The sequence below is a fragment of the Delphinus delphis genome, chromosome 18, assembly GCF_949987515.2.
Source record: "Delphinus delphis chromosome 18, mDelDel1.2, whole genome shotgun sequence".
Taxonomy (NCBI): domain Eukaryota; kingdom Metazoa; phylum Chordata; class Mammalia; order Artiodactyla; family Delphinidae; genus Delphinus; species Delphinus delphis.
In genome coordinates, this window is record NC_082700.1 from 75,837,304 (window position 1) to 75,849,642 (window position 12,339).

Sequence of the window (12,339 nt, forward strand, 5' to 3'; positions counted from 1 at the left end):
GTGTCTGAGGAGTTATGAAAGGCAAGTTCAGGTTCGACGTTTACACGGTCTGCTCAGGGAGGCTCGGCCGTCGAGGGCGGGGAGAGCTGCAGCCACACGGGACCAGAGCCCAGGAGCGGATAGGGCTGTAGGCGGCTCCACGCTCCCTGGGTAATGAGCAGTCGAAGGGTCCCAAGGTGGCGACTCGTTAAGATGCAGCCTCTTTAACGTGCACTGTAAACGTGTGTAAAAATCTCATCGATAAATGATCACTCAGCACGCTGTGAGTGTGAATCACCTAATTGGCACAGACAGAAAAGGGCAACCCGGAAACCTGGAGGGTACCTATCACAACGTATTCAGCCGACACATCCTACACAATTCACAGCAGGGAGAAGTTCAAGTCTTTCCATGAGATTTGTTCGCATTTCAGAACTGGCAAACTGCGAATATGAAAAAAAGGTTCTAGATCTCCCCAGGGTTGGCTCTCTCGCCAGGGTCTTTGCCGATCACTCTTATTAAAGCTAGAACCCACGCACGGCCCAGACCTCTGTCTTCCCTTCCCGGCTTCCTTTCCTCCTGTATTTGTCACCTCCTGCTACCACATAATCTCCTGATACTTATTTACTTGATTTCTGTCTCAGAATGCACGCCCCAGGAGGACAGCGTTGTTTTGTGGGCTTTGTCACAGGTCTTAGGGCAGCGCCTGGCGTATCGTAGGCACGCCAATGTTTGTTGAATGAGTAAGTGACCAAGGAATGAACAACAGGTCCGAGGAAATTCACGCTGATCTGTTCCCAGTGAAGATGCACATGTGGAATCGCTTGTTCCATCCAGTCCGTATCTGGCTCCCTACGTAGCTTCATCCGTGAGAAGTCCTTTCATGGAGACGGGTCTGCATTCCAGCAAATAAGCCACCCGGCACCTACAGCATGGAGACCCCCTTCCCATAACCCACACAGGACCCGTGCCTCAGACTCTCAGCTTAGCACACGCTGGAGGTCTGAACCTACGCCCACTGGAACAATTAGTTTAAATCCCCTCAAAGTTTCTTTTATTTTGCATTGCGATTGCCTTGGAGTCACAGAGCCCCCTTCACTGAATCAAGAGGTTCCTGTTCTGTGCTCAGCTTTGATAGTGGGCAGACGAGAAAAATCCAGGTAAACTACCATTCAGATTTGAAATCACTTACAGACAAAGCAGCCCCTTCTCGGTGTGTGTGTGTGCGTGTGTGTGTGTGTGTGTGTGTGTGTGTGTGTGTGTCTTAGTACCAGCTTGTGTCTCTAGATGAACAGAATGCGTTCCTTTCCCAGTAAGAACCCTACAACTCAACTGGTTTGCTTTCTAACTTTAGATGCTGGTTAGGTTGGCCCCTATTCCTCTAAACCAGTTTCATTAGTTCACTCTTCCTTTCTGCAGTGACGAACTTTGCAAAGACAACTAAGTGAGATACGAACAATGCATAAGTTGCTGGACACCCAGCCTCTGGCACTACACCTTCCCCAGCCCAGCTTAGCCCTGCCCCCCATCTGTCCTGGACAGGACACCATGCGAAATGGACCCAGAGGGTACTCACTTGTGTGGCCTGGCTGCCCAGGGGGGCCGGGGGGCCCAGGGGGGCCCGGTAGCCCATCCCTTCCACCTGGTCCGGGCAAGGACACGCCTGGCAAGCCCTGGTCGCCTTTCTCTCCTCTTTCACCGGGGAAGCCGGGGGGACCACTCAGCCCTGGTACTGGGAAGCCTGAAACCAGAACAGAACTCATGGACACAGCACAACACCAAGTGTCACGCCGACAGCACACACTGGTTACGGTCAACTCTGTTCACGGGAAAATGACCATGGCTGAAAGGGGAACTGCTCTGGACAAGTGAGAAACTGCATTTGCTTCTCACCACGCAAATGCTGTTGGGCAAAGGCTCCCTACAAAGTAACTGCAAGGAAAAGGGGCTCATTGTGTCGACATTAACATCTGTGGATCTCCTTCAGTGCAAATGGTGTCCCCAGTAGGTTAGAGAGAGTACTTTCCACTTCTGCTTAGAGAATAAAGAAAGGCGTAAGAAATGTCCTTAAACGAAGCAGACGTGGACAGGAGGCAAAGTGGGTGGGAAGTGTGTTGGAATCAGCTGAACAGCAGAGTCGGGACAAGGGAGACAGCCCTGGGGAAGAGCGCAAAGTCAAGGGGGAGACCAGAGCTGCGCACCGGAAGTCGAGTTCAGCCGCTGTGAGTTTGGAGGGGACAAGATCAGAGGACCCTGTGACAGCCGAGAAGGGTTCTGACCTAGTGCTTGAGACACACCGGTCCAGTAGGCTGCAGGTGAAGTGACTCTGTGCTCCGGAGAGCAGAGAGCTGGCCTCTGGTCCCAGCATCCGGCCGACAGGTGCAGGGGCGTGAAAACACACGGATGAGGTGACACGGGAAGAGTCAGGGCAGAAGGAGCCCCGAGGAAGGACGGACAGACCCCCCAGACCCCAAAGGTGGACTTGAGTCCCAGGTGAGAGGCTGTTAAGTCGCTGAACCCGCAAGCACCGCACATAAAAGACCTGGAGGCCATCCGCGTGGGCTCCAGCCCCATCCCTACCCCAGAACTGGTGTGGGAGAAGCAAAGGAGGGAGGAAGGATGACCCTCAGAGAGGCAGGGAGGCGGGACCTGAGGCCGAGGGCCTCCGCAGTCAGCAGGGGGTGGGAGCTGGACTGGGGGCACACAAGGCCAGAGCAACTTCAAAGACAGTTTCTAAAAACGGCTTAAGACACTAACGGGGTCAGATAGGAGGTTTTAGAAAGTAGAACTGCAAATGCTGCTCGGAGACGTGAGGTAACATGTTCACGAGAACAGCTGGAAGGTCCGGCAAGCTTTACAACCAAGGAGAGGCAAGTGATGGAAAAGAGGGAAAAGGCAGGATTTTAAGGGCAGATGCCAAAATTTGAGCAGAAAGGAGGCACGCGGGGCAGCGAAGGCAGCCTTGAGCCACCGCTGCTGCGAATCTTAGACAGTGGGGCTGCGTCATCCGGGCGTTGTCTGTTCCAGCAAAAACAAAGGAAGGGGCTCTGGGGGGACTGAAAACTGAAGAACTGTCAGGAAGGGAAAAGAGAAACTGACAAAAAAGAATAAGAAATAAAAATTAAAAATAAAACCAGACAAAACCAAAACCTTCAGTAAGACCTGTGAACACTTCGTGTGGTGTCGATTCCAGGGCACCCGAGGGGTTCAAGCCTAGCGCTTGTTACCTCTGCTCTAGGACCTGGGATTACACGCCTGCGGTGCACACAGACAGGCATCATTACATACAGAGAAGTGCAGCTCCCAGCCTCCGATTACACAATCCGTTAGAAATGCAAAACTAGCACAAAACAGCTGCAGACTTAGTAGAAGGCCAGTGACGCAGGAGTCCTCCGAGAAGCAAGCTTAGAGGTGATTAGATTAGTCAGAAGAGGTTTCAGCCTTGAGTCTGGTCTCAAGCCGAGAAACAAAGGCAGTTCCAGACAGGGCAAGGGAGAGCAACGATGCTGGGGTGCGGGTGGAGGTCTTCCGAAAGGCCGACGGTGCCCCTGGGAGCAGCCGGAAGGAGGGTTAGATCAGAGGCAGGGAGACAGGGTAACTTGATGAGAGATGTAAGAAGTCCCACCTGTGAAATACATGTTTATAACTACATGTTAACCTGTCATTTACAAAATAAACACTGTCCTAGGAGCACAGGTTGTTTTCAGATCTAGAAAAATGTGTAACAAAATTGCTAGCTACTCTATGCAAGTATCTAACTAATGCAGGGGATAAACATGTTCAGAATAGAAACTGTGTAAAAGGTGTACAAATACTCTAAAAATATAATTTAAGAATGCTCACCTGGAGAGCCTGGCGGGCCTTGTATTCCTGGGAAACCTAAAAGGAGGAAGAGAGAGTGGGACAAAGTGAGCCTGTTTCACTTGTGGTTTATGTTGTGAACTTCTGTGCTCGTGGGTACCCACAGTCCCGGGACAGGGAGCTCTGAACTTGGGGAGATGCCGCGCCCCTGACACTGCAGAGATGCAGGGAGATGGCTCCTGGAAAGCCAGTGGGATTGCAAAAGATGAACTTGAATAGCACTCGGTCACCACATGGTCCTGCACGGCGCTCAGGTGTTATCAAAACGTGCATGAGTGCAGGACAAAAATGGACAAAAGAAAGGACGAGAGAAAAGAAGGGAGGAGGGAGAAGGAGGGAAAGAAAGAGGGAAGGATCTTACCTTTGGGGCCTGGCTCCCCTTTCAACCCTGGAGCCCCTGGGTACCCCCGCTCTCCTTTCTCTCCCAAGGGCCTTACGCCCAACACCTGAATTACAGAAGAAAAGATCATTGCAGGGCGTGGCAGGGGACTGTGCTGTGTATTACAGCACAGATGAGGAAACAAACACATTTTTTATTATTTCAAGATGTGTGAAAGTAAAGAAAGAATAGTGGTGGGAGAGGAAGGGGAGAGGAGAGGGAGGGGAAGAGAGTGGGGAAGGGGAGGGTACTGAAAACATAAAGTGGACATTCGGTATTGCCCTCCTTGCAGAGAACTTCGCCAGGCAGCTCTGCTTCCTTTTGTAATCATCTGCGTGGCAGGAGCTTTACCAACGAAGCCAAGTTAGAAACATATTAATTCTGAGGTTTGGGGTATGGAATTTCTCAAAGTCCATGCAAGCTGTAAGAAGAGCAGTCTTCTTTAAAGAGTATTGTCTGAAAAACTGCCTTAAATTTCCTCAGGCGATAGGTAACAGGAACACTCACATTTTTTTTTTATTGGAAGAGGTTTTATGCTTCACTTTTTTAAATGGTCAAAAGTGGGGACTTCTTTAAGGTCCTCGTGATATGGGGCAAGAAGCAGGCACCGGGGCCCTCACTAAAGAGGGATGAACCAGTTCACCCCAATTCTGAGTTGCTGAAATTCGAAGACAAGGACCATGCCGAATATTGCCTATTACCCTTAAGATGCAATTCCTCTGCAGCAATTAAATGATGGGGATTATTAAGGTCTGCTGATGAGGTTAAGGTAAAAAAAGATTATTCAAAGGCAGCTGCTGGATTAGAAATATGGGAAATGGAATCATCTATCGTTATGATGTGTTAAATGCATAAGGAGGTCCCGTAATACTTTGATCTGGTAATCCTACTTCTGGAAATGCAGGCTAAAGAAGGATTACTCAAATCCCTCACCTAACACACACAGACACACACAGGCACGTACAAACATTCACTACCACGTTGTACCCATGCAAGAGGGCAGCAAACAAGAGAACGGTCATATTTCACTGTTTCCAAAAAGAATTGGGGCAAAATGGTTACAACAATTATCGCACAACGCTCTGAAAATGATCATTTGAAGATAACTTGAAAACGTGAAGAATGTTCATTTTTAAAAAGAAAAAATGTTACGTACATTGGATTGCAAGTATATAAAAATATGTATACGGACAAGGAGTCAAAAGTTATTTGCAAAAAATAAAACTTGTTTTGCTAAGACAGTCAGATCATGGATGACCTGTTTCTCTGAGTAGCATTTTCCTTAACAGACAATTATTTTTTTACGTTTCAAAATGTGTTGCTAATATTCTCATCCATGGGCAACTCTTTTAATTTCAGTGGTCAAAGATATGCAGAAATTGTCCAAATACAATAACAAGTAAATACCAAATGCCACACGATACAAAATATAAACGATCGGTTCAAATGCTGTGTACCCCCTACATCAAAACGTAATTCTAGGAACACTGTGGAGCATGTGGCCTAGGTGACAGGCCAGCCCGTCTCTCTCTTGCCCTCTTTTCAAACGATCTCACAGACAGCAAATGTCACTGTTACTCACAATTCCAGGTGGGCCAGGAGGGCCGGCTTCACCTTTGTCTCCCTATAAAAGAAAAATAACTTTACTTGTATTTTTTAATTATACAGGTTGCCTTGCCAGCAGCAGGGTTGAACTCTTTTTTTCCTAGAAAAATAGATCGTGCCCACTGTACACTAACAAGATTGCCCTCTCCTTAGAATCTCTCACTGTGATTAGTCTAAAGTGCTCTGCAACTATTACAACCGAAATCCATACATCTCCCCTTGCTTTGCATAAGTGTGACATCCGAAAATTGAGATTTCTACAAAACATAAACGGAAGGCTAATTATCCACATTACAAAAGAGCTCGTGCTTCTCAGAGAACCTCAACAGAATCACTTGCAAGTTGAATTCGTATACGGTGGTCTTTCTTCTTTTCTTTTTCTTTTATTTTTGGCCACACTTTGCGGCATACAGGGTCTTAGTTCCCCAGGCAGGGATCAAACCCATGCCCCCTGCAGTGGAAGCGCGGAGTCTTAACCACTGGACTGCCCGGGAAATCCCGTACCGTGGTTTTTCAATACAATAAAAAAATAAATGAAATAAAATGACATGAAAGCTTAGGGTGGCTAAAAGTATTTTCTTAAAGAAATCATTTTATTTGAGGATTTTGGTGTAAGACTGTCTAACTCTGCATTGGAAGTCATGATAAAAGGATACTTAGGGTTTTTTCTTTCCCCTTAAAATCCAGCATGACTGGAAAACATTGGATGGATAAATTCTCATCACTTTGAGGCTTAACTTAACCCTATTAGATGAAAAACTCAAAGAAATCAATCCTCTTGTATCTAATGTTCTTATATAAGTATCATAACAACACTTTTAAACACTTTTTTTTTTTTTTTTTTTTTTTTTGCGGTACGTGGGCCTCTCACTGTTGTGGCCTCTCCCGTTGCGGAGCACAGGCTCTGGACGCGCAGGCCCAGCGGCCATGGCTCACGGGCCCAGCCGCTCCGCGGCATGTGGGATCCTCCCGGACCGGGGCACGAACCCGTGTCCCCTGCATCGGCAGGCAGACTCCCAACCACTGCGCCACCTGGGAAGCCCCCATAACGACACTTTTAAATGTCCTGATACATGCACATTATGTCACAAATGCACATTTTTCCCCTTTTTTTCCTTTTTTTTTTCCTTTTAAGCTAAGGCTTTAAAGTCAGGTGTTAAACCAGAATTAGATGTTTTGATTTTTCTAATTTGAATAAAAGAAGAGATTTTAGAAATATCTATGGGAGCTTAAAAAAATCTTAGCTAATATATTCTAAACATAGTTACCTTTTCCAATCTACAAGAATTGACTTTCTCATAAAGTTACAGTCTTAGAAAAGGATTTCTCCCTTGGTCACTGGCGTTGATAAACCAACCCTGAGGTCCTCTCCCTACTGTTAAAGATGAATGTTTCAAATCCATTTCTCATTTTAGTAGAGATCTACATTACCTAGTCTCATGATTAAAAGAGAAAAATAAACCAACAATGAGTTTTCTCTGAGTATCCGATTGGCAAATATTTATTAAAGTTTCATAACAAATAGTTATCAAATGAAAGAGTCCCAGGGTGATGGAAGTGCAATTCTGGGGGCAATTTTATTGCGTATGACAAAACCTTCCCCAAATTAACCCCAAAATTATACTTTGTAGGAATTTATGATGGGAGATGATCAGATAAGTGGATAAAGATACTTATAATGAGAAAAATGTGTTACTGATCTACATAACATGCAGTAAAAGGTATGGATATCATAAGTGTTGATGTATAACCACATGTATGGACGTTGAAATATATCCCCATTATGTCATTGAGGGGAAAAGCAAGATATATCATGCAATACCACTTTTTAAAAATCTCATGTATGTGTGTGTACATGGGACAATTATTAACTCTGACCATTTCTGAGTGGGTAATAGAAAAATTACACAGGCTTTCTTTTCTCCTCTATATGTTTCTGCATTTTTTTGTTTCATAATCAGGCAAAATTTATCTACTACAAAAAACACACAAAAACTTAAATGCGTGAAACGTTTTATATTTTTTCTTTGAAAATTTATGCACAAAACAGAACCACTAGGTTGTGTTTTTCCTCACATGGAGCATACGTAAGCTGTATTCTTTGAGTGCCTGGTCCTTTTTTCTAGAAAAAACCTCTAGGTTGAACAAAATGAAGGCAAAAATTCAAAGTAGGGTCACCACTTACCTTTAAACCCTCTCGGCCTGGGAGTCCTGGGTACCCCGAATCCCCCGGAAACCCCTAAAATGGAACAGAAAGCAACAGCGATCATCAGTAAGTGAGGGTAACAACTTTGCTTTTACAAAACCACAGAGAAATACTTACTAGACTCCCTTTTTCTCCTTTTTCACCATCTTTTCCTGGTTTTCCCTGTACAATAAAGATTTAAATGTTAGTAGTGCATAGATAATAATAATAAGCGTGCTCTAACACCAAGGGTCTGAATCAAATACAAGTTACTATGCTGTATGACTCCTCTGGGTGAGTTGGCCATGCTACAGTAGCAAATCATGGAAGATACATTGAATAACTATGAACTAAAAGAGTTACAACAATAGAAGGAGACTTTTCAATATTTAAAAAATTGGAGGTTGATTAGCTCCAACTCTTCTAAGACATCATTACATCTGGCAGCCGAGTCTACACCAGAGAAGTTTTCTTGTCGGCAAGTGAGTATTTGGCAGACGGTACAGCACTGATTCACTTTAACAGAAGTTTCCATGCATCGTTTCAGGGTAGAAACTGAACTGCCTCAGCTACTGGAGGTGGGTGGGTCTCCTGTCACTGCACTCAGGGCTCCAGAGGCACCTGAGCATCTGGGCTCTGGACAGAGCTCCCAGCGAGCTTGGGAGGCGGCCAGGAAGGGTGCCTGGTGCTCTGAGCAGGCAGACAGCTGGCTTTCAGTGAGGGGCCGGCAGGGGGCACTGTCTGGTGGGGGGGCGGAGGAATCATCTGATTCCTCCCTCAGCCATCCTGGGGGGCCTTTCTAACGGTGACCACCTCCTTATTCCTGCTCCCAGGGCTTCAGAAAGGCTCTTCAGCAGAGGAAAGACCCCTACAATCTCTTTCAGTCTATGCTCCTATGAACCTGTGATTCTAGGAATGCAAGAGAAATGATTTCACATCAGGAATAAGAGGACTTTGTTTTTTAAACATGTCTATTGGAGTATAATTGCTTTACAATGGTGCATTAGCTTCTGCTGTGTAACAAAATGAATCAGCTATATGTATACATATATCCCCATATCCCCTTCCTCTTGCGTCTCCCTCCCACCCCTCTAGGTGGTCACAAAGCACAGAGCTGATCTCCCTGTGCTATGCGGCTGCTTCCCACTAGCTATCTATTTTACATTTGGTAGTGTATATATGTCCATGCCACTCCCTCACTTCGTCCCAGCTTACCCTTCCCCCTCCCCGTGTCCTCAAGTCCATTCTCTACAGGACTTTTGAAAGCACTTACTCGGGGTCCTGGTTTTCCGGGTTCACCTTTCTCTCCAATCCCTGGCATCCCCTAAAAGACAAAAAGAGCAAGAGTTAGAGTCATTCGTATATTTAAATAAACTATTAAATTAAGTAAGCATTCCACTGAAGGTGGAACACATTACAGTCTTTTCCACAAAATGATAATGATAAACAAGATTTCAGTCCTTACCTGAAATCCAGGTTCACCTTTTTGGCCCTAAAATAAGTTTCAAAAGAGAGAAAGATTAGCACTGTCTAGTGGCTATATCAGTTTTTATATGCTACGTGGAACAGGTAAAAGGGAAAAAAACACCTTTTCCTGATATAGTAACCAAGAAATTCACATTGGCCGGCAGCATCCACTTCCTGCCATCAACTGGATTATGGATGTAAGAAGGGCAGAGTTAATACGTCTGACCCACAGCAACTGCAGCCTCCTTCCACCCTCAGCTCTCTCCCTCCTGTGTCCCAGCCGTCCCCTCCCAACCTTGGTGCATTTAAGAAACCCTCACACAGAGGATCAGCCTCAAACTAGTCTCGCTCCAACCCAGGTCCAGCTGCCTCTGCCCTCAGGAAGCTCACTTTTTATGGGATGGGTGGTCTATAAAAACCCATTTTCAGGTCAGGGTGAATATAACCAGAGAAACTGAATTTTGACCCAGTCTCTCTTTATGCCTTGGAATCTGTCCACAGTTAGGAAGCCGGCATTCACTGGACAAAGTCTGTCCCACCTTCTCTCCTTTTGCAGCATACTCTCCTTTCTCTCGAACTTGAGCTTGTCCTGGGACTCCTGGGGGCCCACTGACCCCTTGATCACCCTGTTGATGCAAACATTTGGGATTAATTAGGCATAAAGGTAATTATACAGGGAAGAGAAATGCAGAGGAGGGAAAAGCCCAGAAGAGAACATCTGGTTTGAAAATGTGATTGTACTCTGTTCCAGCCTGTCCTTGCCTCAGCAGAAAATTAAGTTTCAGAAGGAAGATGGTCCACTAAGGATATAAAGCCAGGAGGAGGCTTTCCCGTTCAGGGGTCACCCCAAAACAACGGAACTTGAACATCTGTAGGACAGATGGACGTGTGCATATATGTACAGACCACGCCTGGAGACAGACAGCACATGTATACACGCCGGGACACATATGCTGGTCTGTCACATTTGATGGCATGGAGGAAAGGCACACCAGCCGCCTAGTAACGCCTGGGAAGAAAGGAGGTCTCTTTCCGTAAACCAAAAAGAAGCATCGGGGGTCTCTTCCTCAGAATCCTAACTGCTGGATACAACAGGAAATACAGGAACCCCAGCCATCACACAACGAAGGAGGTCCAAAAACTTCAACTGCATCAACTGCAGAATCACTTTACTGTGAGGTTTATGAAAAGACTGGGTGGAAATCTGGGGTGGGAAGAGGAAGCCAGCGCTCACCCACTCTGCCCGGACCTCCACTACACTTGGCAGTCGTCTACACCGGCTTGAGCGCCTGGGCCCTGGGCCAGGTGCAGCCGCAATTCCAAGGATGGCCACTTGGTGTCCGTTCCGTGGGTCGGGTCCAGGGAAAGGGGTGGAGAGATCCCCAGAGCATCAGGGACCCACTGCCGGCCTCTCATCCTTTCTCAGCAGGAGGGGGCTGCCTGCTCTGGCCTGTGCATTCCTGCCTCCAAGGTCCTTTCCCCCCATCTCTGGTACGATGGCTTTCGTCTTCACAGGGCTTGATATAATGGTTATGCTATGAACAGACAGGTCCTAAATTTGACCTTTTTATAATGAAGTCCAGGCCTGAGCACATTTTGATTGAATGTATGAACAGAGAAGTGGGATAAATGGCCTCACTGCACCGGCATCTGTGGGTCAGATCCCACGTAGAGTCACCTCAGGGAATTCTAGCCTTGCCTTCAGGGAAAACACTAACAAACTCAAGAACATTCCGAGAAGGGTATCCATGGTTATGAGCGTGCAAGAGGAGGTCCAGAGGCAGAAACCTGATCATGCTTAGAACTGGGATTTTAACCAAGAAAACTCCCCAAAGCAAACAGCGCTCACCTTGTCACCTTTTGGCCCTTGAAAACTCAAGCCCATTTGCCCCTGTTGATTAAGAAGTAGAATCCGTTATTAGCATGGTTTACTTTGTTCAAAATCATGTAACAAACATGACGTGAAATGCAACAAGACGGTACATTTAAGGCGATAACTTCGTCTCCCAATGACATAATCCTTTCAAGAAAGTTGTGGTCATGTTGTATTCAATGTCTATAAAAAGGTTTTTTTTAAGTATTATTGAAAAAGAATCCTATAAAAACCTTTTTTAAAAAGTTTAAGATTTTTAGACTCTGGCTTTAAAAAACTAAGGAGAAGATCAATGATTCCATAACTAATGGATGGATGGAAGGAAGGATCAATAGATCAACAGACTGACAGATCAACAGATCAGTAGATTAAGTGATAGGTTAGATAGATTGATGGATAGGTGAATAGACAGATGATAAATATATAGACAGATAAAGAAATTATAATTTCCCAAAACTTTTTCTTTTCCAAAACTTTTTAAAGAGATGTAAAAAATGAGTTACAGAAATTTCACGGTAGTCTTATACCAATGTCAAAGAAAGACAAATGAAAAATAATCTTTACCTTTTCACCTGGAGGGCCAGGAGGGCCTGGGGGACCCTGTAGGAAAGAGCATTTTAATTAAATATAGTTCACAACCCTGGTAAGTTTTAAATGCTTTTCTGTACTGACGTTATCTTCAGATATCATGGTTAAGGTGATAATTTATTTGTTAAATATTTAAATATTTTTCCTGTGCTATAGAACTGTTAAACTTTGAAAGTAACCAGAAATTAGTTCAGGACAATTATTAACAGGAATGGAAACCCTTCAGAATCTTAGGGGTTGGCCTGTGGAATGCACTGATCTGAGCATCTGCTGGGCTATCAGACGGTGGATGAAACCAGCTAAACCCTTGACAAGCCTTAGCGTTTCTAGTGTGGAAACGTTAGTCCACTTTGAAAACTGCTGCCGCTCTTTAAAAGTTGAATGAATTCTTTAAGCGGGTAG

The 12,339-nt window shown here is 45.4% G+C and overlaps 1 protein-coding gene across 1 annotated transcript in view; it reads right to left on the bottom strand.

Annotated features, from left to right (window-relative positions):
- COL4A1 (collagen type IV alpha 1 chain) overlaps positions 1-12,339 on the bottom strand; it is a 147,217-nt gene that overhangs the window by 39,527 nt on the left and 95,351 nt on the right. Inside the window, exons 11-21 of the mRNA XM_059995833.1 lie at positions 11,914-11,949; positions 11,326-11,367; positions 10,016-10,102; positions 9,475-9,501; positions 9,283-9,333; positions 8,148-8,192; positions 8,010-8,063; positions 5,802-5,843; positions 4,202-4,286; positions 3,823-3,858; positions 1,556-1,720 (exon numbers count right to left, since the gene is read on the bottom strand). Of these exons, the coding sequence (XP_059851816.1) occupies positions 1,556-1,720; positions 3,823-3,858; positions 4,202-4,286; positions 5,802-5,843; positions 8,010-8,063; positions 8,148-8,192; positions 9,283-9,333; positions 9,475-9,501; positions 10,016-10,102; positions 11,326-11,367; positions 11,914-11,949 (670 nt within the window). The remainder of the gene's footprint in view (positions 1-1,555; positions 1,721-3,822; positions 3,859-4,201; positions 4,287-5,801; positions 5,844-8,009; positions 8,064-8,147; positions 8,193-9,282; positions 9,334-9,474; positions 9,502-10,015; positions 10,103-11,325; positions 11,368-11,913; positions 11,950-12,339) is intronic.